This window comes from Excalfactoria chinensis, chromosome 1 (genome assembly GCF_039878825.1).
Source record: "Excalfactoria chinensis isolate bCotChi1 chromosome 1, bCotChi1.hap2, whole genome shotgun sequence".
Lineage (NCBI taxonomy): Eukaryota > Metazoa > Chordata > Aves > Galliformes > Phasianidae > Excalfactoria > Excalfactoria chinensis.
The window spans coordinates 178,297,288-178,324,539 of record NC_092825.1 but is presented as its reverse complement, the minus strand read 5'-3'; the positions used below and the strand labels follow the sequence as shown (position 1 = coordinate 178,324,539).

Below are 27,252 nucleotides of genomic sequence, written 5' to 3'. Positions count from 1 at the left end.
CCAACGGGAGCAGAAAAGAACTTTTGAGGAAGGGTGCCTTGCAAATGTTTGTTACCTAAGGAGGTCACAGCTCAGTGGGCTGAGATGCAAACTGTATGAGTAGCTTTGTCTTGAGGAAAGGCAGGATTTCTGTCATGCCGTCAGGGCCTTTCCTGTATTTGTGCCTCCCACTTTGGGGTTTCTTGTCTATAAAATGGACTATAACAACCTTCACTCGCTGAGTCTCAGATATGTCTTGAAGACAGTGTTGTGTATAAACATCGAAGTCTTAAAGCATGGAAACTAAAGCATGAGTATGATGTGGTTTAGCTCATTTCTGACTGCAGGTTCTTCCCAGCCTGGCTCACAGCCATGATCACTCAGGACAGCTACAACCTCAAGGAAAATCATAGAATCACAAGGTTGGAAAGGACCTACAAGATCATCTAGTCCAACCATCCTCCCTTTACCATACCTACAGAAAACCACTAAACCCTGGATTAGGGAATTATTCCCTAGGAGTGCTCGTGCTTTACAGCAGTTTCTGAAGGCTTACTTTTTAGAGGCAAAGCGTTTGTGCAGGGAAGAGTCAACCCTGTGAGATGATGAGCTGTCCTTTCGAGGAAATTAGATGATGGGGATTAGAGAAGCACTGAAAGGTATTTCCTGGTGATGTAATCTAGAGAAGTTCTTCAGGTAACAGTTTCTTCTAAAACTCTGAAATATCACATCTGGAATGAGGTAATCTTTACCACTGTGTTCTTGAAGAAAAAATAGTAGTAAGCATTTTCAAAGGCAGAAAAGGTCAGTAAATAGTAAACTCCTTAGGTGGCTGTCTGAGCATTGACCTCCACCATAGTGGCCCGTGTTCCTTCCAAACTGAGTTGAGTTGTCTATGGAGAAGTAAATGACATGAGAATCTGCCACACACTCTAATTTCTTGCGTATCCTTCATGACAGGAATTCAAATTGCAAGTTAAAGCTGTGAACCACAGGGAGGGTAACAGTGCTCCCTTCTGAAGGTGAATTTCTCTGTACTCAGACCCTACAGCTTCAGGGATAATCAATGTTACCTTTTTATACCAAAACTGCTTTGAAGCCAGGATTTACTTACTGGACTTATTATTTTCAAGGATGTTCTTATTGGACTCAGGAGAGTCCTTCATACATTTTTCATGACTCTTGGGTGTATCTCCATTTCTAGACGTCAGTTTGAGGATGACGTTTTGCATCCCTCAGAATTCTGCCCTTCCATTTGCACAAGAAAGCAGTTGTTCAGTAAGACACTGCAATTCCACCACACAAAGGCAGGGAGTACAACGAGGCTAGGCATTATAAGCACTAATAAGTGTTTACTCAGTTGATATTTGTTCCTGTTTAATAAATAGTTTATCCCATGTTAATATTATACGTCTAACCTCACGGAAACCCATCTGATGCAACCGGGTACACAGAAATTTAAAAGTGGTGGTTTTTAAAACCTAAACATCTGAGATTGTTCGTTCGAGTTGAAATACTTCATGATTGCATTCTGCAATAGAAGATGGGATTCCCACAGCAACAGAGCTATTCTCAGCCGCTGATGTTACTCTGTGTCAGTAAGAAGGCCAGGATTTTGGCAGAAGTTGCTTACTGATCCCAATATATAAGTCGCTTTCCCCCAGGTTTTCATATCACCAATAAGCACTTTCTCTAGATCTTGTTTCTTTCAGCAGCCCACAGCTTTGAAACTGTGCTCCTGTGTCCTGTTCAAATATGTGGACTAATCTTTGGTAAACCAACATATTTGATTTAGTCGACAATGTTCTAATAACATTTTGGGTTAGCACAGTTAGTTCATCTGCCAAGTATTACATTTTTCCTTTCTCCATAAAATCAGGACAAACTGTACATCTCCTGCTGCGTCCGAAGCCGATTTGGCTAACTTTCAGCTATGCTAATTAAAGAATACAGCAGTCCTATTTTTAACTAATTTCAAAATACAACGCTGGCAGCTTGATGCAAAACTGGTAAACTGTGCAAAAAAAAGTTTTGTGGTTGGTTTTCTGTCGATTCACTTTCATATCTCTACACAAACTCACACTCGGATACTTACCATAATGCTAAGAGATGCCAAACGATTACAAAGCTCTATCGCATCCAGTTTCAGGATAAGGCTTACAAATATAGATTTACATAAACTGCTGTAAACAGAATGCGGTGGAACAGAGGAGAAGGTAAATGAATAGCAACACCAAGGTTTAAAAACCTTTTCTGGATGAAACGCAATACAAGAAAGATCTGATATTTTCCACTTTATTTTATCATTATTAAGCAATACTTACTAAATAAAGTTTCTTAGCACTGAGCGCTACAGCCATCAGGCTTTGAAATACTCCAGACCTTAAAATATGAATGGTACAATGTCCCAAGTGTGAAATGGTTTTCTTAATTGGAAAATAAAAGAATGAAGATCCGGCAGGCACTAACTTTGCAGCACCAACTGCCTACTTCTCACCTACACAGTTTATTCTTACACTGCATTGGTATTGCTGGCCATGCTCTTAGCTTACAGGGACAAAACCTATTCTGTTTGAAGTCAGCAGGCATTTTGCCATAGATTCAATAGGAACAGAGTCTGGCATCTGAAAACTTAACTGAGTGCAGTGAAATATGGATCTGTAAAAGTCTTTGATTTGTGGTTTTACCTGCCTACGTTGCTCTGTTTTCCTTACAGCTGTTCTTAGTTAAATGTTCTTTCAAGCATCTGATCTTTCAGGTCAACAAAATGTTGCATAAAACCACTTATTTTTTCCCCGTTTCCTCCAACTGGGTTATGTAATGTGAATCAGTTTGATGCATCTGATAATCATTTTTTGCTCTCTTTATCTTTTGCTGTTTTTTGGATGGTAAGGGCTGAAAACCACAGGTGCACCAAGTGCTCATCGGCATTGCTTTTGTAGCTCTTTCCAGGTCTCAGCTGCTGTTGCAATGCCTGAAGTCTTTAACAGTGAACAGGCTCTTGGAGAATGTTAAGAATGAACACCGACACATGCAGGGTTAGCGTTCAACTTGTGTGTATCCCAGGGCAATTTGAGAGACTATAATCCTTTCTTTTGGATCATTTATTCCTCCTTTATTCCTACAGTAGCAAGCACTGCCAATATGTCTGGCTTTCCAATGAAAAGGGACACTGTATAAAAAGACAAGGGAGGGCTGAATTGATTACCAGAAAAATACAGGAAAAAAAAAAGTGGGTCCAAAGAAAAACTGGATAGATGGATTCATGAATAATGAGTTACAGACCCTCTGCTACTCTTTGCTCCTGCTTTAAGGTAAAAATAACCAGCAAAGATTCCCAAGATTTTGTGATCCATGGGAACTGACTTTGCTGGCCTGCAGCCCATTGCCAGTGCAGAGGTTCACATCACACAGTTTCCAACACAGGAGGCATCTTCTGTTCTGAAGTCACATGAGTTTGTTGCCAGATTCTCTCCTGGCCTTCAACTGATATGGATTTACCAGCTGATTACTAATTATTGCCTTACTGGAGCCCCTTTCCCACTTCTTTAGGATATGAAGAAATGACCCCAACTTATACCAAGGCAGGTTTAAATTGGACTTCAGGAAGAATTTCTTCATGGAGAGGGTGGTCAGGCATTAGAAGGGGCTGCCCAGGGCAGAGGTGGAGTCTCCATCCCTGGAGGTATTTAAGAGACAAGTGCACACAGCACCAAGGGACACGGTGATGATTTCTTAGTAGGTCTGGTGGATGTTTGGTCTTAGTGATCTTGATGGTCTTTTCCAACCTAAATGGTTCTATGATTCTATGTTTCTATGATTCATTCACATCTGCCCTGCATCTGTCCCTGGCCTCAGTGAAGGAAACAAGCAGAACATATAATCCGATTACTTCTAGACAGGGGTCATGGCTGAAGCACGTTATCAAGACAGGCCTGCACTGCTGCTGCTCAGAAAGCATTGCTTTTTGGGACCTGAGATATAAAACTAGGAAATGTAATATGACATAGAAGGCAAGAAAAGTCACTCCTATTCTACTTCTAATTCTTTGTTTCTCAGGTCAAGAAAAAGAAAGCAATTTAAATACAAAGATCATTTCTTCTTTCATGCATTTCCTTCACTAAATGAAAAGCACTTTCATTTATGTACAAGTGTGTGCTGGAATGACTTAGGACAAATCCTCTATTGATTTTATGATTCAGAATAGCTTACACACCATCAGGACATCGGGAGGCATTTAGTTAATGTCCTTTTCAGTACAGCAGTTTGATTTAATCAGCACGAAGCCTGCCCACGTGTAAATGCAGTCACTGACCTCTGAAGCACAGAGCCAAACACTGATAGCCTTACTCACTACAGTGAGCAGGATTCAGATCTCACATCAAGACCGAGCAGTGGAACCTACCTATACAAGGCTCGAAATCAACTCATTGGCATAAATGGCTTTATTCATCTGAGGAGGAGAACCATGATTTACTTTTGCTGCACAGGCTTGAACCTGAGAATACTTTCACAAGTAGGTTTTGCTTTGGGTGAGAAGCCCCATTCAAGTCAGCGTTGGCAGGACTGGACCCAGCTATTTACTCTGTATAGTTGGCATTGCCAGCATCAACATTTTTGTTTCAGCTCCACATCAAAATTCATGTGGGTGTAAAGCTTTCCCAGACATAGAGCATGAGCACATGAGTCTCAACATTAATGAGGGAATCTATTAAGCTCTGCTGCACGTATACGTGTGCAAGAGTGTGAACTTAAGTACTAATTATAGCTTGGCAGCAGGTTGAAGTGGCTGTTCAATTCATACCCTGTATTTTTGTCTGCTTATAACTTTCCTTAAAAACGTTCCTTTGGGGCTGAAGTGTGTTATGCTTGCTTTTGGCTCAGAGGTGGCTGAAGAAAATGATAGGAGCTGCTTCCGAGTTACATGAGCCTGAAAGGAATGCAGTTCCTCCTGCACTCGCTGCGCTGGCTTCATGCTTGTGAACTGGCAGGGGATTGAAATGAATGACAGTGCCCTCTCTGAAGTGCCCAGAGAAGGATTCTTATCAAATGCTATCTCCTGCCAAGTCTCATGAACACTGACAGTCTGGAATGGTGATGAGGAGAGCACTTGGCAGTAAGGCCTTAGCTTTCAACATGAAATCACAGGGAAGGGATGTCACTAGCTGAGGCCAGGCCACTTGTTTTTCCTGTATGAAAGACGGTCTCCGTAAATTTTTTGGAAGTCTATCGGTGCACTTATTACCATGTGCAAAGCTTGTGTTCCCCTTGGGGCATCTGAGTGAGTTACTATACTCTGCCAAGAAAGAAAGTGTAAAAAAAAAGGTCTTCAGGAAAGAGCAGCAGGAGCGCATTAGGAATGCTTACTGATGGGCAATGGGTTGCGGATACAGGGGACGGCATGCCTCTCACTTTACAGAGGTGTCAGTGTTTAACACGTCCGCTGCAAAGCGTGAACAAAATGTAGGGCAGCTTGTTTCCTTTCTATCTCACACTCCACAAGGCATTTGTTACACGCATTTGTCTTGCAGGTAGCAATCCTGGTTTTGCAGACATTTGCTTCTAGCATTAATGCCAAGGTTGGTTTTGCAGTGTGTTAAGTCTCAAGTCAGGGCAAGGAGACAAAGGTGCTATAATAGACAACGGAATTCACAACTGTCATACTTGTTTTCCAGCTCATAAGTCATGGGAGCTCCTACCTAAATAATCTGCTCCTGAATGAACACAGTAAAATTAGTTCTGATCACTCCTCTCCTGTGATACAGCACTGACTGACTTTTCTCCCTTTCCACCTGCTTTTCTCATGTCATAATTGTGTTAACTCCTGGGCAGCTGCTTTATTCCCTAACAAAAGTCAGCTTCCTTTGGGGGAATTGAATAGCAGGGTCATTGACTACTGGTTGACTGGAGCTGCTAGGAGGTGGCACAAGCTGCAGGGCTCAGAAAAGCACTCATGAGGAAGGATGCTGGGTATCGGTCTTACGTGGAGAAGAGCAAAGGGAGGAATGTGAGAGCAGTGAAATAAATGTTAAAGCTGGCACCGTTTCCAGAAAGAGTAAAGAGATAAAAGAGTTTTGCCTGCTGCATAGAGTCACATAATCATAGAATCATTAAGGTTGGGAATAAATACTGAGATCATCTGGTCCAGTCATCAACCCATCACTACCATACCCACTAAGCCACGTCCCTAATCTTCAGCTACGTACCTAAGGTCAACATGGACTTGAGGAAGTTGGCTTTGTCTGCAGGGACAAGAGGTCTAAACCAGACGTGAGGACAGTGAGGGGGAAGCAGAAAAGCAGGTGCTGTTAGGGGAATGCAAAGTAATGGGTTATTTCAGCAGGAACATTTGGGATAGGCTCGAGAACAGTGTTTAGGTAGAAGAAAGTGATGTATCTGAAGCAGGAATGAACTGAGCATGGAATAACAATCATTAGGACTGAAAGGAAGGATCTGAGTACATATAAATCTGAGGGACTGGAAACAATTTCATGTGAACTGGATATTAGAGAAGCAAAAATAAAGGCTGGTGGGCCATCACTTGGCATACCCCTGCTGGCACCCTGATCAGCATGAACGAGTAATGAGAACCACATACCTGGGCTACTCTATTTCATTACATCACTAACAAATGTCACTTTGACCACAACCTTTCTACATCACAGCTTCTTAAAAACATGTTTGTCTTCTTCTCAGAGGTGTTACAAATGCAAGTTAACTATTGTCCATAAAATTCTTTGATGAGTTGCCATGGCGACACAAATTATATTGAATTTTTATTATAGTCAAGCTGCAGTATTTCTCTAAATGTCTTTCACAGAAAAACAATGTTAAATAAATCTTTGCCAAACTCTTTGAGAATGGTTTTGAAATTATTATGCTGCAGTTAAAGGAGCAGTACTCTACCAGGTCAGGCAAAACCAGGATATTCAAAAGGGCATCAGTAACCTTAGACTGTATTAATAAACCACCCCTGTTAGAGAAGGCAATGCATCATCAATGAGAGGTCTGCTTCTAGATGTGCAGCAGCTGCTCTGGAGTTGCCCAGAGGTAAACCAGAGATGAACCATGATGGGGTATGTCACACCTAGCTTCAGTTGGGAAGCCAAAGAGTTGGTGTTTTCTGTTTCCTATTCTTTCCTATATATATTCTGACTCAAACAGATGCTAAATTCCTGGGTTGATATTCCCCTTTCCTTAACAGTTGGGGAAGATGCTATAGTACTCAGCAGCAAATAAAACTACAGTGACCCTTGAAATGGGCCATAGAAAACATCTTGGATGTGTTCTCAAACCATTTATGAAGCACCGAAACAGCATTTCCTATCACATTCAGGTAGGTTCACTGCCTCTGGATTTCCTCTGCATCGCCTCCTCACCCTGTCACTGTCACCCTTAACTATCCCCCCCAGCCTTCCCACCCCATCCTATTGAAAAAGCTCCATTTCAATATTTTACGACTCCGCAATTTTTATTCATCAGCCCTCTTCACTTTCCAGATTACAGTTGCTGGTTTCTTTTGTTGCTGTTTCTAGGTATGCCTTCTTAGCCTTAGCAATGAGCCCGCTACACCCTAAAATGATGCGCACGATTTTGTGCCTTACCAGTTTTGTACCTCAGAAGGGTTGATCTCTAAGTGATCTGAGATTCAGCCAAAACACCTCCTTTAAACCTGAAGCTATGCCCTGTAAACAATGACTCCAAACCACAGCTTTCCTAATAGTCTGCTGAACATTTGCAAGAGCATGAAGCATGGAGGAAGGCATGGATGCCAGCAGCACTGCGAGCATTAAAGCGCACAGTTGGACTGCAGACATTAGGAGTAGCAGGCACCACACAGAGTAGAAACCACACTGTTGCAAGACAGCGATATACATAATAAATTACAGAGGTCACACTGAGGCAAGATATTCTGTATTGCAGAATATATTTTGAGAGAATCAGCCCCGTCAGCTTGTCTGTCCTTTCAGGATAGCTGGATGCCAGTGACCGCTGACACTTTCGGGAGCTTGAGAATGCAAGAAGCAGCATTTTTGCAGGAGCTGAATCCATACCCTGGAACAACTCTTCACAAGAGAAAAGAATGTTGTTTAGGTTTGCCACTTGGTTAAATATAGGACTCGTATCTTCGGATTAGTTTCTCCTTTCTTTCTCAAGCACGCCCAGACACACAAACAAAAAACAAATGAGACATAAACTAATCAAACTTGTTTTCTTCAGGTTGGAAAGGAAAAGAGATTAATATTTTGATTTCAATTTCCACATCTTTGGGAGGTGCTCAGATATTATCTAACACAGCACTTCAAGGTCCTCACTGTAAAGGTACCAAACGTCTCCCAAGCAATTCAAAAGAAGCAATTACAAAAATAAGCCCTCCCATAACTTCTCGCTCTTGTTTCTACTTAAGAATGAAAAATAACGAGTAAGATGTTTAACCGAGTGGGGTTAAACTGTGAGATTTCCGTGCTTACAAAGGGCTATAGAAAAGTTAAACTTATTTTTGGTTTTGAACCTTTTTAGGACCAAGGTCATGTTTTGTCCCCTTAGGAATGAGACATTTTGTCCAGATCTGGTCTCAGTAACTCGTACAGTCACAAGCTTCCTCTCTTTGGATAGTTTCACTGTTCTTGGAGAAAGCAATGGGCATAATCAGAGAAGAACCGACGGAGCTTAAATTACGTAGGCCAATTCCATGGACCTTTAGTCCAAATAACAAGTGGAGTGTTGAAATCCTGGTCCTAGAAGAAGATAGAATTAAAAAACATACCAGCAAGCATCAAAATAATCTCTGGTTTACAGTGTAATTTGGAAACAATACAAGAAGATGGTGTATTCGTAGCCATACTGCTGTATCAATAGCCCACAGCAGTCTTAGTGTTTTTGTGATGTGAAGCTTTATGCTAAAGCTGCCTTATCTCAGTGTCCACCGACGTGGGTATTTGGAACTCGAGGTGCAGGTCACAAACGTGACAGTATCTTCTAAGATCCTGGCACTATGAAGGAAACAAGTTCTATGTGTTCAAGCACCACAGACACAGCAATTACATTGCTTGGGTCCAGCTTTCACCAGTTATCCTTCATCTGACACCGATTTTCAGCACGCATTATGAAGAGATAATCCTACTTAGATAGCCTGCCAGGCAGACCGAGCCGCCTATCGTTTGTATACCGCTTCTGTTTAAATTGCCTCATAAATCCTTCGTTGGCTTCACGGATCAGGGACGTTCCCAAGAAGAATCATCAAGGGAGGCACTTCTAGGAGAGGAAGGCTATATTTGCCTGATGGAATGCTGTGGTTATTCGCTGCTGTATGAAGTGGGATGAGGGGAGAGCCCTGCTGGGAGATGTAAGGAGTGCTGCTGGGTGGCTGTGACTGCACAAGGAGCTGCGCTCTGGTGTCTGCTCCTCAGGGTTATTCATCCTCCTCAGGGTCCTGGGAGGCACCTGAGGGAACGGCTTGGCTAACTTTTATGGCACGTGAAACAACTTGGCACAAAAAATCCCTTAAGTCAAGGGCAGAGCAGCTGGGTAAATCCCAGAGCCCTGAGCGGCATTAAGCTGAAGGGGTGAAACGTCGGGAGGCTGATCGTTGAAAGACCCGACTAAAAACCACTGTTTTTATTTACTTACGATGTAAATTCGAGAGCTTTCAAGCGTCACTCTGCTGACCCCACAGCGGATACCCACACCTCCACCTCCCCACAGATACGATCCGAAGCTGGGGGCCGCCCCTCCCTCCTGAGGGCAGGCAGCCCCCAACCGCCCCTCAGCGGCCCCCTCCCGCCACACCCGCTCTGAGGGCAGCCAGGAACCACGTGACCCCGCCCCTCCTCGCGCCTTGCTTCGCACCGGGGCTCGTCCGCAGTAGGGAAAGGGAGGGGGGGGGGGGGGGGGGGGCTCGAGGGGCGTGTCACGTGGGCGGGGCGCCGAGATCACGTGACGCGGGGCGCCCGGAAAGCTCCGAGGAGGAGCCGCGCTGCCGCCATTTTCCTGCGGCGCCCAGTGTGTGTCCCGTGTCCCCGGCCGAGCGGAAGGAGCGAGGGGGAGGGGACGGCGGCTGGGGGAGGGGGGTGGGAGGAGGAGGGGTCCCTGCTCGGGTGACAGGTCCGTCCCTGAGGGCGGAGCGGGGGCCGCCTGCGGCGCGGCGGGGCCAGGAATCCGTTCAGCTCCATCCCCCGGCGTAGTCCTCCCGTCCCGGCCCCTGAGGAAGGAGCGGCGCCGCGCTCGCTTCCACCACCGCCATGTCCGGCCAAAGCCTCACCGACCGCATCACGGCGGCTCAGCACAGCGTGACCGGCTCGGCGGTCTCTAAAACCGTCTGCAAGGCCACGACACACGAGGTCATGGGGCCCAAGAAGAAGCACCTGGACTGTGAGTACTCGAGGGGTGACGGCGGCGGGGTTCTCCCTGCCCTCCCTTCCGAGCTGAGCTTACCCGGAGCCCCGTGGAACCGAGCCGGGTTTGCGGGGCTGCCTCGCGGGAACGTGGAGTGTCGGGCGGCGTAGGACGGTCTGGTTGGGGGGGTGGGGGTGGGTGGGAGCGGGGACGTGGCGATGGAGAGGCTGGGAGAGGCTGCTTGCCGTGCGTGTGCCCTCCAGGAGAGGCCTTCCGATCGGCTTTTCTTTATGCACAGGGCGCTGGGCAATGTGAGCTTCTGAAGGACAGCGCTCGCCGCGTTCCTCTTCTTTGGAGAATCGAGGGGTTTGAGCAGAGGAATGGGATGTTATTTCCTCACCCATTCGTCTCGTTGGTTTCTTGCTAGAGCAGCATTCCCACGTCCTGTAGAGGAGGTGTGGGAGTTTCAAGAAGGAGCAGTTGGTTACTTCTCTTATTTCTCTCCCAGGTAGTCTACTAGGAAAAAAACCAAACCCAATGCTTTCCCATCGTTTTGCTCCATGTATTCTTCTGTGTGAAATGAGTACTTGAGGGACTAATCTCTCTCTTATCCTTTCTAGTCTGTCTTGATAGCAAGGGGGAGATGGGCCTAACAGGGTTTCTTTAGACCTTCAGCACTTGAGCTTAACATCCCATACAGCTTCTGTTAAAATTAGATCCAAAGTGGGAAGTCTTAAAAGGTTTTCTCCCAGTTCCACCCAGTTGATTATGATGAGCACAGAAGTTCGTATCAGTGCGTGTTCCATTAAGCTGTGAGGTCATAGGGCTAAGGATGCACTTCAGTTGGGTACTTGAGTGTATCACATCCGTTTATTCTAGATCTGTCCTCCTTCATCTGAAAGATGCTGGAGAGGAACCTGTGGATGTGCCTTCTGTGTAAGTGCTTCGTCCTTTCCTCCCACCCACATATGTGAGAAGGCAGAGTCTTTGTGCATCTTGAATTTGTGCCTTGATTGCTCACTGTGTCCAAATGACAAGACCAGATGATAACATTAACTACAGTATAATAGTACTTTTTTTTTTCCCCATCAAAATGTGTCTGACTTGCAGCGTAAAGAAACTCTTGGTTTATGAGTACCTGAGAGAGATGAAGACCATTTTATGGAGTAGCCGTGGAACAGCTGCCCTGTTTCTTGTTGCTGTTCTTTCATCCGTTTCATCTTTTGCCTTGAGATGGTGTAGAAAATGACTGTATGTGAGTGGGGTTTTTGTTGTTGTTTGTTGTTGTATTTTGTTTTGGTCAGCTAGCGAAATCTGTGGGCTGCAACTCATTTCAGTCTCAGGTAGAGAAAGCACCTTGTCATATAGTTGATGTATGAAGCTGTGATGTTACTGAGTTTCTCACAGCAGAAGGGGAGACTTTATGGCAAAACCTTTGCTTGGAGTAGTAAAAAAAACATAGTTCCAGGACTATCAAACTGACCCATCAACTGCTCTTTGGAGCTGTGTATGCACGTTTATTCAGGGGTGGTGTTCTGAACACGTTTGCTGGGGGAGGTCCTAATCAAGACCTGTAGAATACTGTTCTGAGAGGGTGCTTGATATATTAGAACTTGTCAGAAAGCTGTCTGGTAGTTGCTGGATGAGAGGACTGCTTCTTTATTTTCTATCTACTCTGGACTGAGAAAGAGGCTGGAACTGGGACTTTCTCAGATGATTCTTTTTTCAGAGCAATGTGAACTTCTTTTCCATTAGCTTTCTCTATTATCACTACTTTTCCAAACAGTAAAAAAATAGATCCTGACAAGATCAAGTTTTGTATGCTGCCTCTAATAAGTTTCTTGGGAATCTCTAGTCCTGCCATCAGGAAATGACACGGTTCCATATTTTGGAAGTCTTCTTTGTTCATACTGTTTATGGCTGCATGTTTAAAAATAAATGCCTTTCTTTTTTTTTTGCAGAAGCTGTGATTCAAGCCCCACCTCTAAGTTATGTGCGCATACTTTTTTTATTAATAGTTTAATTCTTTTAACTGCTAAATAAATCCAACATGCTGACCTGTCACTGTGAATAACAGTATACCGCTCTCCCATGGGCAGCGTCCCTCTTGAATATTTAAAAATATATTTTAAATTTTTAAAGCTTGCTTTCCTCAAGGCCTTCTCCAGACTTTAGACAAGTGAATGAGCTACGTTTTCTAGAGTTAAGCCTTACTTTTGTAGTGTTTTCTGTGGTGGTTGCATATTCTTCTTGATGTGGTATATGCATTACTTATGCAGACTTCTAATTCTGGGACTGTCCTATTTCTGAAACTTTCTTGTTTAAGCTTGAGCTCTTGTGAGCACATTGAAGTTGCCCAGCCTTGCACTAACCCGTATAACTGGGGAAAATGCAAAATAAATTCCTTTAAGTGTGATCATTCCAGCTCTTATTTATCTTGTTCTTGATTGCCTATGGAGCTCCAAAACTGAAGGGCTTTCCTTACTGTATTTGTATGTTCCCTCAGTGACTGCTGCCTTAGCAGCTACAGTGTAAAAGCTCATTCCTGGACCATATTGATCCTTTCCAGTTACATATTTAGTTGCTTTTTTTTTGGTTAGAGGGAGAAAAGAATTAGAATTTGAATTGACAAGTGGGCTTGGCCTATGATAGTTAACATCAATCATCTTGTGATCCACACTGGATATGCTGCTGTTTTGGAGGTCCCATCTTATAACTGGGTTAAGAATTCTGTTTTGTCATCCAGGTGCTGCTTTGGTAACCACGGATCACTTGTTCCATAGTAGTCAGGTTTAGTATTCTTGAAACCTCGTAAATTATAGTTCATTAACTTTCTCTTATGGAAAACTAGTTTAACTAGGACTTCGTCCCAGTTTTCACACTGCTCTGATATCTCACAACTAGTTTGTAGGTTTCATTTGTATGTTGAATTTCATACAGCCTTTCATGGCTAGTTATTGTCTGCTGTATTCAGTGCTATAGGGAGACTAGAACAAAATTGAGTGTATGTGGTGCTGGAAAGCTTGTAGCTGAATTTTGCTTTAATTTTTATGGTGCTGAGGTTGGAGTAGGGGGAGCTGTGTATGTATGCTTTTGTGGTGGGCAGTTTGTATTAAGAAAGCCACAAGATAATGCATCTTATAGCAACGAAGTGCTTTCACCAGGTCCCTGGTGGCATAGAAATGTTTGTGTACCTGTGCAAGTTTGTAAGTGTAGTAAGAAAAAAAACCTAACAGGCTTTGATGTGAAATATGGTTAGGGTTGGGTTTTAGAGTGTGTGTGGTATAGTAGCCCTGTCTGCTTGTAGATAATAGTGCTCTTTAAAGGAGAATGTGGATGGATGGCTTGGAAGGAAGTTGTGATACTGTAATTATCCTTCCTTAACAGGAAATCTCTCAATAGTTATGCCAGCGTGTAACTTCCTTTACTTCTTATTGTGAAGAAAATCAGTATTTTTAAGGAAGACAGTAAACTGATGCTGCCCTCTGTTATGTAGATGTTACTGAGAAACTACGTAAGTGAAAGTAAGTTGAATTAAACTTGCTGGGAACTTATTTCCCAAGTCCCTCACACTGCTGGTTTGGTTTTGCTTGCAGGCTGCTGCTAGAACAGCAACAGAGTCCAGCTGAAGTCTTGCTTTATGCTTCTGCTCTCAGGTGACAGTCAGCAGAGGGGATCTTGTAGCACTAAAGGACAAGGATCACTGCTTTTCTCTGTACCTCACCGGAGATTTGTAGTAAAGCTGGGAAAATCAATGCTTAGAATGCTCACCTACCTTTGAATACTGAAACAACTGGGTTATTTCAGTGGTTCTAAGTGTTAACTCCTGGGCTCTTTAAACACTCTTGCAGTAGGAATAGGTTATCCATGTTCTTTTTATGGCACTTTAAAACTTTACCAGAACTATTTTTATTTTGTTGTTTCCTTAGTACTACCTGTTGTTTCTCATGACTTTGCTTCTCATTTTATATCTGACTGAAATTTCTGGAGGCGGTCCGTGGCTATTCTTGCCTAGAACTGTTATGTGTAACCATAATTACTCGAAATGCAGATAATTACATCATTACAGCTTTCCTTTGAAGTATTTCTTTCTTCCTGAGTCCTTCTGTGACTCCTTCAGGATTTGTTCCTTAGTGAGCTTTCCCCAGCTTCTTACTAGAATTCCTTTACAATGTTTGCTTATGCCTTTTAGTAGAGCACAAGAACTATCATACTCCTCTGGAGTGCCAGAGGGCTGATTTTTCTACCACAGCTGCTCATTTGCAGAAAGAATAGCCATTTAGTTCTGCAGCTGTTGTTTTATTTTACTTAGCCTGAAGCAGTATTCTACTTCAGATGAAGTAAGAGGCAGGAGCTGTGGAGGAGAGGCTGGAGAACACCTGCAATCAGCTTACTGTGAATCTTCATAGTGCCATTGTTTTGCATTGGCTGAGGTTACTTGGGTGTCATGCAACTTTGGGCTGTTGCTCTAACTATAATTTTTAATGGTGCCGTCGTCTCTCAACATCTTCAAAAAGAGATACTCAGAAAAGACATTCTTCTGCGTTTCAGACTGTGACCTAATGATCTATTTCAGTCTTGTTTGTATTTTTAAGATCAGTTTTCAGTCTCTAGATGTGGAAGTTTTAAACTGTTCTTAGTGACAACGAGTTCACAAAGTAACACTACTTTGGAAAGTTAATACAAAAAGGGTGACTTACAAAAAAACATGGAATTCAAGCTTCCTTTTTGTTGGTTTCTTTTTTTCTGTACGTTGCCTTACATAAAGCTTTATGATCACTATGCTAGTAAGTAAATGCTGTGAAAGTTAACTGAGGAAATGTTAGAGATCTTGCTCTCCGTGGAAAAATACCACACCTTTTCCAAAACAGAGACATGTTTTGTATTGGAAAGCTCAGTATTTAACAGCCTCCTCAAGTTTCTCAGTGTCTTTAAGGTATTTTCACTCTTTAATACTGAAACATCAATTACTTTTCCAAAACTAGCCCAGTTGTTGCAGATCAGATATGTGCACTCTTATTGTTGGTAAACCTTGCTGATCCTAAAATGTTGTAGAAGGAATCAGGTGAGTGTTGTGGATGACTTGGATATAGTCTTGAAGTCCTGTTGTAAGACGATCATTAAACATTCACTAATAGTTCATAATTCATGTATAACAAGAACTAACCAGTCAAAAAGCCACTGCTAAGTGGAAATGGAAGAAACTGATGTTGATATCAAGTTGTTGTGATACTTTTCTTGCTGGTTGAGAAGTTATGTCCATTGTGAAGTGTGATTCTGATCAGGCAGGTTATGAACTTTTCTTAACTGATGTACCCTTCTTAGCTCAAAGGGAGTAGAAATAGCGTGTGTTGTGTCTCAGCAGTCACCCTTAGCTTCGCATTACAGCTTTATCAGTTAGATGGTAGTTTGTAAACCTCCAAAGAATGTTTGTGTAGTCACTGTGAACTTTGGGTATTCTCAAGGCTGTTAGTGGCAAATCCAAGTTCTGAGTAACTTGTGATAAATCAGGTATTGAGATTTGAGAAATTAGGGAATTAAGCTGTATTTAACTGTCTGTGAAAATAACTTCATTAAGTTAAGCGTTTCATAATGACTTAACAAATGGGCCGGATTTTCAGATTGTGACTAAACATCCCTATGCTATTTTTCTAAAGGAGCTTTATTAAAGTAATACTTATCTGGATCGTTTGGATATTAAAAATAAGTAAATTAGGGGTTTTTTTGTTTTATTTGCTTTGTAACAGATGTAGTAAAATGACAAGATCTGCACTAGAAGTTGATGTGGAATGTCAGCTCTCAGCGTGAGGCACATGTAAATATACTGGAGAGAAGTGGTATGAAGGTCTTGTGGTTTTATTTCAATTCATGTGATGATGTATATGTAGTGTCTGGGCATGTATTGGTGTGTGTGTGTGTGTTTATATATATATATATATATATATATATATAATACAAAAATATGTCTCTTAGGCTCATTCTGAGCTCTGTAATATAATTTCTTTGAGATCCCTCAATTTCCTAAGAAGGAGCTCTCTACATCAAGCTCTTCTTTTTCTCTTTCCACTCATTCTATTGATAAGGCACTTTAAATTCTTCACTTAATGTTATTACCTCTGAAGCAAGCAGTCCCTCAGTTACTGTATCTGTGCTGTGGCAGCAGTGCCATTCTGGAAGCAGCAGTTCTGCTCATGTAGGAAGGGTTACGTTTGTGCTGGTTCCAACTCTGCTCTGCTATTTCACATATTTACTCTAAATATGGTACTTGCAGTAGCATGTAGCTCAGCCACTGCACTTCCCAACTATATACTGGGACATCAACAAAGTATCTGTATGGTTTGTAACCTTTGTCACTGTTAATATTTAAGGTTTCATTCTCCAAATTGTGTTAATAACTGTTTCCTTGCCAAATATTTTTACATATATATATATATATATATATTTTTCCCCCTACATTAATAGCTTTTAAAACTGTAATCCAGTGTGAAGAGTGATACATATTTCATTAGCATCCTCACAAAATTTGTGGTTGTCTGTGATTTGATTATTCTGGTAGTTTCTGCCAAATCAGAAGATCAAGTAGCTATCAGACAGGAGAAATAGCTGTCTTCATATTCTCTGACATTAAGGGCTGCCTGTGACTCGCTTTGCTGTTGGCAATGTTTGAATTCTTCTGGGATGGATAATGAGGAACTGCAATGTGATATGACAGTTTCTGTACCTGTCGCGTGCCTTTCAGGTGCGTGCTTTTTGTGCTGGGTTTAGTTATGTTATATAGAGTGCTTCTCCTCCCTGCTGATACGTACACTTAGGTTCAGAAATCCCTTCAGCATTCCACTTTATTTCCAGTTGTGCTTGGTTTATTTGGCTGACAAATAGGTCGATGTTTAATTGGAAATTGGGTCACTCATGAGTTTGAATTTGATTCTATCCCCTTCCCCTCCTCCCTAGCCTGTATTACTGTGATAATTGCAGCCATCGCTGCAACCTATTTCAGACTTTGAATTTTTCTGATCCATGTCTGTGTATTCCTGACCTGACCTCATTTTTTGATATAAAACTGTAAAACTTGCTTCAGCTATTCTCGGTATGGTGGCTTAAGCACTGATGGGGGTGTCAGTTGATTGTCTATTTTTCTATTTGCCAGAAGCCATTGGTATTAATAATGTAGCAGACAGTGTCATGACAAGCTTAAAAAAAATCTTGCCTTTTAAAAATGATAAACTGGGAATATATACTTCAGTGGTACACAGCAACTATATACAGCTGCGATTTTCAAATGAAGCTTGCTTTACATAAAGCAATTCTTGATTTGATCTGTCTTTTCTAAATATCCTTCTGTGCTTGTTTTCTCTCAGCAACTTTTAGTGTTTAGAAACGAAAAGATACGTGAGGATTCCAGTGTAACTTGGAATCAGCTGTGTGGGCGACGGTCTGTGTCACTTTGCTCTCACTGATACAGATAAGTTCTGATTAGCAGGTTTTACTCAAATTACAGTACCTGCATTTGTTGTCCTGCAGTAAAATTGACTGTCACCAGTCTGTGTTAAACTCAAAGTGCATTTCAGTCAGATATTGAAACAGCACTGCAGAATAAAGTCTAGAGCATCAAAAGTTTAGGAGGTGGATTTTAATCATAGGAATGAGTGAGAAGTCGACGGATGCCAAATATGAACACTTTTGCATGACTAGGCTGTAGTTATTTCTAACAAGGCAATGAAGTGCGTAGTGAGCTGCTGCCTTTGATTAGCTGTCTGATGGAAAAGCTCAAGATACACAAGCGCCAGCTGTAAACTGTTTGAAACACAGGGACTGACACACTGTGCTGTGCTTGGGGGAAAAATGATGCTCTGTGGGCAGGCTTCTTTTTTAAAGTCTTGATAGTTAATAGGGAATGAGATGAAACTTTGGATCTGTTGAGCTGGGATGCTTTGCCACAGTCAGTAGCATCATTAAGCCTATCAAATGTAATCAAAGCTAATGCGGTTTCCTAGCAGATTCCTTTGCATTAAAAATATGGAATATGTGAAGTTTATTTCCGTGCTTAATTTGGCATGTAAATGGATGGAAATCCAAGGAAGCTTTTGTGTTAGTTCTCAGATGCCAGGGAACAGCACAGTTAATTGAATGTGTGATGTTGGGAATTGCATTGTTATGAGTTTGAGACATTTTTTGCCTACGCAGAGTTATTTGACGAGGAGACTTTCTTCAGATTTAATTATCTGTAAGAAAAACAGAATACTTTTGTGGAGATGCTTTTGTCCTTTCTAAAGAAAACTGTTAATGAGGAGCCTTTGTAGACAGGAATGTGCTCAGCCTCTTGGTATGTAGCAGAGTGGACACAAGACATTCTATCACCTAGCTGTACTGTAGCTCCATGTTCTTTTTAGTTCTCTGAGGTTCTAACCAGTGAATGACTTGACTTTGAAGCAATGGAATAACTTGCTAGGTCTTGCAGTTAGAGCTTTTCTTTAGCAAACAGTTCTGTTTTAAAGATAGAATCAGGCTGGAGTAATCTTTCCTTTTACTGATGACTGTTGTTACTTTGGCCCTGGTTTATTTTAGAGGCTGTTCATGGCAAAGGCATGTCTTTGCGCGTGGTAAATACAGAAATTGCTATCTGGAAGCAGTGGGATGTGGGGCAATTATCACACTTTACGTCTTCTACCACTGGTCTAGTTTCAAACTGAAGGGGTTCCAAGCTCCATGTTGGCTCTAAAACTTTGTGAAACTTGATAACTGCATCACTACTGATGAAGCACTCATCAGAAAGATCTCTAAATCTGGGGGTGAGCAGAAAAGCTACTTTGGATTTATGAAGCCCAAACACAACAATTATTCTTATAGGGTGGGTTCCCTTTTGTAAGGTCCATGGCTTTAGCTGTTGAAAATCAATAGAGCTTAATTTGCAGCACTAGAAGAATCCACGCTCCATGCTCAGTGAAGGCTATTTCTGTTCCACCTTGACCTATCTCACATTATATTTTGTGATTCTACTCTGAACAGCTTTGGCATGGACTGTAAAGAGTAATTCTGATGTGTTAGCAGTTGCATCCTTGTAGAAGGGTGCTATTTAAATGTGCATTGAGCCTGCAGTGGGATGAGCCAAGATGAGTTTTGTTTGCTCAGGGAGCTCCAAATACCTCATGGGAAATACTATTCTAAGTTGAAGAAGGAAGTTAAGGCTAAATCAGGCCTTTTCAACAGTTCTATAAGAGGTATGGAGGATTTTGGATGCTGTTTTACTCGACTGCCTCTCTTCTTACATGAGCTGGATACACAAGTTTCATCTGAAACAGTTTTATGAGGATACATATGTGTGTTTTGAGTAGGGGAAGAAATAATTGTCTTTATTTTCCTCTTGAGCTCTTGTACTCCATTTATCTGATTTATTAACAGTTCATATCAGAAAACAATCTGTGTTGTCCAGAAATGAAGGCATGAATGGGCCTGTCAATGAGAAATCTCATTTAATTAGTTCACCTTTATGTGCAAAACATAGAAGAAATACTGTGGAATGGGTGGAGCTTGTGTTAAAGTGGCAGCAAGAAATACTCCAGTTTGAAGTATCTTGAATTTTATTTGCTTATTAGAATTTAGCACAAGTCACTGAATAAGTTAACGTGGAAGGATCAGCTTTGCATTTTGTTTTGCTGTCTTTGTCCTATTCCTGGTGAAGATTAGTTCTTTTAGGAGTAGATATTGAGATGGAACCTTTTGTGTTCCAACTTGGATCCTTCCTCTTTGCATCCTTAAGGTATTTATGGACCTTGTAAGACCTGTCTGAGCCTTCTTTTCTCCAGGCTGGGCAGTCCAGTGCTCTGTCCGTTTTCATAGGAGTAATGCTCCAAGCCCTTGGTGATCTTGGGGGCCCTCCATTAGACTCTGTCCAGTATGTATGTAGTGGGGAGCCCAGAACTCCAGGTGCAGCCTCGTGATTGCTGAGAAAAGCAGAACCATCACCTCTCCTGACCCTGCTTGAGATGCGTTGCCTAATGCAGCCAAGAATACCATTAGCTGCCTGAGCAGTGTGGCCGCACAGCTTCGTTGGCTCATGTTCAGCTTGGTGTCCACCAGGACCCAAAGGGTTTTTCTTGCAGACTGGCTTTCCAGCTGTGTTCTCCTAGCATGTGTTGGTACCTGATGCTGTTCCTACCCAGGTAGAGAACTCTGTACTTCTTGATGAGCTTCATGAGATTTTTGCCATCCCACCTCTCCACTGTGTCTAAGTCCATTGTGGTCCGCTCTTGGGCCAACCACTCACACCAGTTCTGTTGTCAGCAAATTCTAGCTTGGTGTTTCTGAAGTTTGGTGTTGAATTTTCATTGGTAATAGAAATTTGATTATTGGCAGTTGTCCTTGTTTAAATGAAATCGTTTTTCAGGAACCCTTCTTTTCCTTTAAGAAAAAGACTAATATGCAATGATCAGCAAATAACCAAAATTGTTTTCCTTCTTAGTCTTTCCTCCTCAGTCATCAGCTGAGATTTGGTAACTAAAACTGTGCAGCAAGCTTTGAGCAAGTGTTTCTCGTCAGTGAAAGAGATCTGTTATGGTAAAATACTGAGGGTTACTAGCTTGGAGTTGATGAGCTTCTTTTACAGAAATTACAGGGAAGAAGAGATGTATTCCTTTATAGAACTCCCTTATGAAATACATGCTTTGCTGTGTTATTCTTTAGTAGCAATTTGATTGTCTTGACTTTCCCTTTTCTCTACTTTTTCCCCTCTTCACGCATGCATTGGGCTGCTTTTTTGTGACATCTTACAAGTGCTTAACTCAGAGCTACAGTTGTCATGAAGAGCCCTTAAGCTGTGTTAAGTCAGCTAAAGCAGCAAGCAGCCATCTGATTAACCACTCTGTAGGTATGCAAGAAGTCATGCTTGTCACAGAGAGACCACTGAACACGTATGGAACACTGCAGTATTTTTCATGTGTAGTATGTTGGTGTTTACTTCTTAACAGTTGTGCTGAATGTCAGAATTTCTGCAGTGACTTTTCTGAGTAGATCTTCAGAAGCCTGTGGCCGCACAAAGCTCCTTAAAGATGCAAACAACTGCTTTTGAAGCACTCGAGCTTGATTTTTGTAGCGCGTACAGAACACCTCAGTATCTGCAGAGTAAGTTCATTTGCCTTTTGTTCTTTCAGTAAATATGGGTTAACTTACTATTGAACTGTGACTCTGAAGGGACAAAAGGACCTGTAATATATGGTGTTGGCACCATTTGAATCTCTTGGTGATGCATCTTATTTGGTGCAACAAACTGATGTGAGCTCTTGACAAATGCAGATGTTTCCATAAAACCATGTCTGAAGGATTTTTTTTTTTCTCCTAGTAATTAACTGGGCAACCGTTGATTGTAGGGGAAGCTGTGCAGGATGGCAACTGCCAAGACAGACATCCTACCGTGCATTTAAATATTTTTACAATTACAATGTACAGCTTTAATTACATTGCTTTTATTTTGCTATGTAATTACTGGTTTGCTGAGGACATCAGGATACTCCTGCTTTGTGCTCTGCAGGCGATACACAGCCGGGGAGGTTGCATACTGAAGGATGTGTTCTGGCATGAGTGCTTTTGAGAAACAGGGAAAGCTGGAGAAGGTCTTTGAAATTGGAGAAGGTCATAGTCTGACCAAAATGCTTTGCTCTGTGGGGGTGGATATATGTATGCATCTTTATCTGCCGCTTCAGCACCCATGGAGGTAGGCAAATGCAGGGGTAGGTCTCTTTTCACTCGAATGTGTGTTTCCTCACAGTTCTCAAAGGCATTTGGGTGAGATGTGGTATTCTTATTGTGAATTGGGTTCTGTTGAGAAAGAAATCCCACTTCCAAAGTCTGTTTTAAAAATGGGAGGAGACAAACGTACCTCATGCAGCTTTGCAAAAGCCTCAGGTTGGATGGTTTTATTTCTCATCTTGTGTTTTGTCTATTAAACATTAAAGATTCAACTCTACAAAAAAGAAATAAGAGTGATTGATGTGTGATTCCTGCTTAAATAATGACTTGAGAGAATTTTGTGGCATAAGAACTTGTTCAGTGAGATGTGGTGACTGTAAGATGTACTTGCATGTATATACCATTTGCTTTCTGTGGGAGATCAGTGTTAAAGCTACACAGTTTTCAAAGTAATTACTTTTGAAGAAAATAGCAGCACTCCACCTAGTACAATTAATTATGCTTCCATCCAACCACTGTGCGTAACTATCCATACTATTCATAATATACTGTATGCTTAAATACTTCAGTGTCAAATACAATGGCTGTAGTTCACAAGCAAAGCTTGCCCATCCCAAAGATCTCTTTCAGCCTGCACTGCTGAGACAGGGCACTGTGTCTGTGTACCTGAAGAAGTGGATTCATCCTCAAGCGCTCACAGTTCTATGCTCTGGAAATACTTAGTGTTGAACAAATAACTGTGATTTTGATTCATTGATATGATCATGTGTTCAGTGGGGGGGGGAAAAGAAAAAGCATTTTCTTCCTCCTTGGTTTTAAAATTGCCATTGGGTTAAATCTCTGTGCAAATGTTCTGCTTATGCAGCCGTTGCCATGTGAGTTGGCAAACGCAGGCAGTTTTCATCTTGTAATCAAGAATCACCTTTAGAGAATGTTCTGTAGACTCATTATTGGAATTTTTCTAAAGATAAGATCAAGGCTTTGCCTTTACAGATGCTTCCAATGGGGATGATATCGCAGTGTTTGGCAAGGGGAAACTAACAGTTATTTTGGACTAATTCAGGGATAAAATACTTCTAAAAAAGTCAAGAGTAATGTGGAACGGAAGTGTTTAGTAGTTTTAGCAGGTCTTGGATATTTCTCTGCTTTTGGGTGCCCAGGAAGTAGCTGACCTATATCTTTTTAGGGAAAGGACTTGAGGCTTTATCCTTATAGAGAGTAGTGCAGTATTGGTGAGACTTTCAGTGTCTGCAATGGTAACGAACACTGCAGTGAGGAAAAAACATCTTAGTTATCAGAGAGACTGTTATCAAGGTGATATTTGGGGACAAGGGGCTAAGGGAAAAACCTTACCCATGTGAGCAGATCTTTAGACATCATCTATTTCTTATGAACTTCACAATTCACACACTTAACACCATACACTAAGAAATCTGCAACTGGAAAAAAATAAACCCAAACCAAAACCAGCAAAAACCCTTAGTGGAAATGTAGCTTACTCTGTCAAACCAGTTTTTTCTTTTCTTTTTGTCTTCAGAAAAATGTAGAATGCAAATAGTTTTTCATCTAAGGAAACCTTTGCTAATCCACTAAATTCACTGCAGAGATCCGTATCTGAACGTGTGTTAGGGAACGCTTCAGTATGCTAGTTGAATTCAGGTTGGCAGGACCTGGTAAGTATCTTCTGAAATTAAATTTTTGATTCTAGCTCAAGTAATCTCTTAAATCTTTGGCAGCTCTCTATGAAAATACTTAAGGACAGCAGACAAAAATGAATTGTAAGGAGAGGAAAGGACCTGGAAAATTAATCTTTGGAAAGCTGACTATCTCATAGATACTTTTATATTGACTTTCACTTAGATTGCTAGTTCTCACTCAATACAAAAATTGATCTTGATGGTGGCAGGAAAAAAGATTTTCTTGGCATTTCTTCTGCATGATTGTCTCAGAAACGAAATAGTGCAGAGAACTGCTTTGAAATACAGGGTTTGCCATCACATTGGAAGATATCTAAAGTGGAGAATATGTCCATACCAGGTTTTAATGATAACTTTTTTGTTAATAACTGATATGTTGGACATAACGTGTGCTGGCATTGTTTGGAGCTGTTCTAGAGGGCAAGATTGGAAGACAACATTAAATTGACAAATTGGGGTGGTTTGCCATAGAAGAGCTACATTCTCAATGGGTAAAGAAGGTGTTAAAACTGTGTATGAAATAAGGAATACCTGGCAGTGCAGGAGCACTGCAAGAATTTTTGGCTTACCTCATTTTCAGTGTAAAACTGCGGTGTTAGGCTTCAGTAAGGGTGGGTTATCCTTCTGTATGGATATTGAGGAATGAATGTAGCATGGGACCAGCATTCTCCTTTTTGAATTCCTTTTTCAGTTTTGTGGTCGTGCTGTATTTGTGGGGACAAGTCAAACTGAGGAGGATCCAGATGAGATCAACTGGAAAGTTGACTGGAGGAGTTTAGGGAGTGCTGAAAGGAAAAGGTTAATTAAGAAAATACTGTTGGTGGAAGGACTGATGCCCTTCCCTTTTTCCTCTTATTCTTCTCCATTTTGCATGCAATCGTCTTGTCTTCTGTAGAGACTCCTGCCAGTTTTCATTGGTTGCCCAGTTAGTTGGTGGCTGCTCCGTCCCTGGAGATATTCAAAGTCTAGATGGGGCTCTGAGCAACTTGATCAAGCTGTAGGTGTCCCTGTTCATTGCGGGACTAGTTGATCTCTAAGGGTCCCTTCCGACAGAAATGATTCTGTGGCAAGTGATAGAAGTGTGTGGCTGTCAGCGGACAGAAACAGGAATGAGCTCACCCTGTCTCTGAGGTAAAGCAAGAGGGACTGCATGTTAAGTGAGGTTCTTTCCAAACCTTACTCTTTTTTGTTTGATAGGGGTTGAGGTAGAATGGGTTAAGCTGAGGTTATGGGTGACCTTTTTGATAAAAAATAGTGGGAGTGTGTGAAATATTACAGGGAGGGAGTCTTAAAGATAGTGTCATTTAAGGCTCACTCTTTCTTCATTGGTGTTTCTGACCTTTTCTTATCGAGTTTTGTTGTGCTCACCACCACTCTAAAAAAAAAGGCCCTTCACTTACCTGAAGTATAAATGGAGAATCAAGACCTAAGTAAGTTAAACTGCGATTTGTATTCAAATTGCAGAACAAAAATGTGGTGGGAATGGAGGAAGGAGTTAGCTCATACTGATAGCATCTAGTCCAGGCCTGTTCACTGTGAGCTTGGTAGCCTTTTCCTTATGTAAAAAAAGGAGAGGTGAAGTCATAAATCTGATCAGAACTTGTTTTCATTGGTACTGGTACACAAGTAGCTGCCTTTTAGGAACTTGTGTTCAAGGGATCCTTCCATGGGTTTAACCAAGTCTGTGGTTAGATGGATGGTGATCAGCAAAGCTAGCTTATCTGATGCTGTGGGGTCAGAGGACGTGACCTTCAGAGGTACTGTCCAACCTGAATTACTTTATAATTCTGCGATCCTATTTATGTGTAACTTATTTTCTTTACTATGCTATGATGAGCTGGCAGTTCAGGTTGGTTTCCTGGTTGAGCATCTCCTCTTGTCTGAAAGCTTAAGGTGCTGATGCTTGCAGGGTAAGCAGAACTGCTTGAAATTGTTACTTTTCCCTGGGAGAAATGCATCTGATTAGAGCAGTGAAGAGGACTTACGATGTTGGTACAGTCAGGTTTTAAACTTTAAGCTGTTCATGAAGGCTCAAACACTTAATCATTGTAATTGAGCTAGTAATTGTTTCTGGATTAATGAGACAAACGTAGCTGAAATGAAAGGATTGTGTTTACGTGTGTGGCTGTGCTGTTGAGGTGGAATTTAGAAAACATTTAGTGTTAACCTTAATGGTGTGATGAAGGTATTCAATACGTTTGAGGGTAGGTACTGGTAAGGGGTGCGGTGATCTGTTATGTCTTCTATGTTATCTCTGAAATGGAGTCTGCAAACATAACTTACTCAGATCTGCAGTTTCTTCAATGTTTGTAACTGTGGGGAACTTTGAATATTAACCATTAGAAATATTGGATCAAAATGAGAATTTGGTACCTCCTTGTACACGAGAAATTAAGTAAACTAATAAAAACACAACACTACAGCAAATCAAAAACCCCTTCCCTGTTTTTCCAATTGTTTTATGAGCTGTTTCCTTCAATTTAGGCTTTTCTCACTATAATTTCATTTATGGATGCTTTGTTTTCTGGTTTAAACTCCTCATCTTGCTCAGAAGTCCCTGTTGAAGCACTTATCCAGCTGAACCCATTCATACAACTCTTATTTTGAAGTATCTTGATCAGTTTTTACAGTGCTCAAACTTGAAGGTTTGTCAAGGAGTTGCCATAGGAGTAAATCTAGACTGAAACATCCCATGGCAGTAATGCTGAGTTCATGGGGTTACTGATAGCAACTCAAAATGAGCTTCTAAGAACTGCAGTTAGAAATCACTGTTCTAGCTATGGGAGAGAATACTTCAGTCATAGTTGAAATGGAAGGAATAAAAAGACAAGATGCAGCTTGATGAAATAAAATCGTAAATTGTTGGCTGTAAAACAAGTTATTCTACACTATATTAAACCTGCCTTCAGCTTCTTTATTCTGCTTATCTAATATGAATGAGTTTAATTCCATTCCTTGTGAAATGTGGGGAGCCCCGAATGGAGTTGTTCTTCTCAGATTTCTGTAACTCTTCCACCAAGTTTCCTGAGTTGGTGTCTCTAATGCCTAGAAAAACATCTTGTTTAGAGGAAGAATTGCCAGCTGCCGTCCTTACTGTTTTGAGAAACATGTAGTGTACGTTTCCTAATCTCCCAGATGAGGGGAGTTGGATGAAGCCTCTTGGAGATGTGTTGTGGAAGACTCCATCTAGTAAGGCAGTTGCGTACATACAGGTTTTTATCCTATTCTGAATTAACCAAAGTTCAGATAAAATACTGTTTAACATATTATGTTTCAAATGCAAAGGCAGATATCTTCTGGTAATGATGAAGGTAATGGAATATTCTTTCAGCTCTTGGATACATGCAAGTTATGTAATATCCTTCTGACAGATAAAAATCTCACCAGCTCAGGCTAAAACCCAACATCTTTCTTTCTATCTTGATCACTTAAGTATGTCATCTGGGCTTCTTGTTTTGGGAAAGGCTTCATCTGCAGTTACCAAGTGTATCTTTTTGAGAAAGAAATCATGTTCAAGAAATTGTCAGAATTGTGTGCTTGAAATAATTCCCACTCCAAA

The 27,252-nt window shown here is 41.5% G+C and overlaps 1 protein-coding gene across 15 annotated transcripts in view; it reads left to right on the top strand.

Annotated features, from left to right (window-relative positions):
• Positions 1 to 10,052: 10,052 nt before the first annotated feature.
• Positions 10,053 to 27,252, top strand: part of PICALM (phosphatidylinositol binding clathrin assembly protein) — a 58,771-nt gene continuing 41,571 nt past the window's right edge. For 13 of the 15 annotated variants that reach the window (XM_072326931.1, XM_072326934.1, XM_072326936.1 and 10 more), the window contains exon 1: positions 10,078 to 10,350. In XM_072326931.1, coding sequence (XP_072183032.1) covers positions 10,221 to 10,350 — 130 coding nt within the window. In that variant the 5' untranslated portion in view covers positions 10,078 to 10,220. Of the gene's footprint in view, positions 10,351 to 27,252 lie in introns of all 15 variants that reach the window. The other 2 variants (XM_072326935.1, XM_072326930.1) reach the window with 2 other exon arrangements.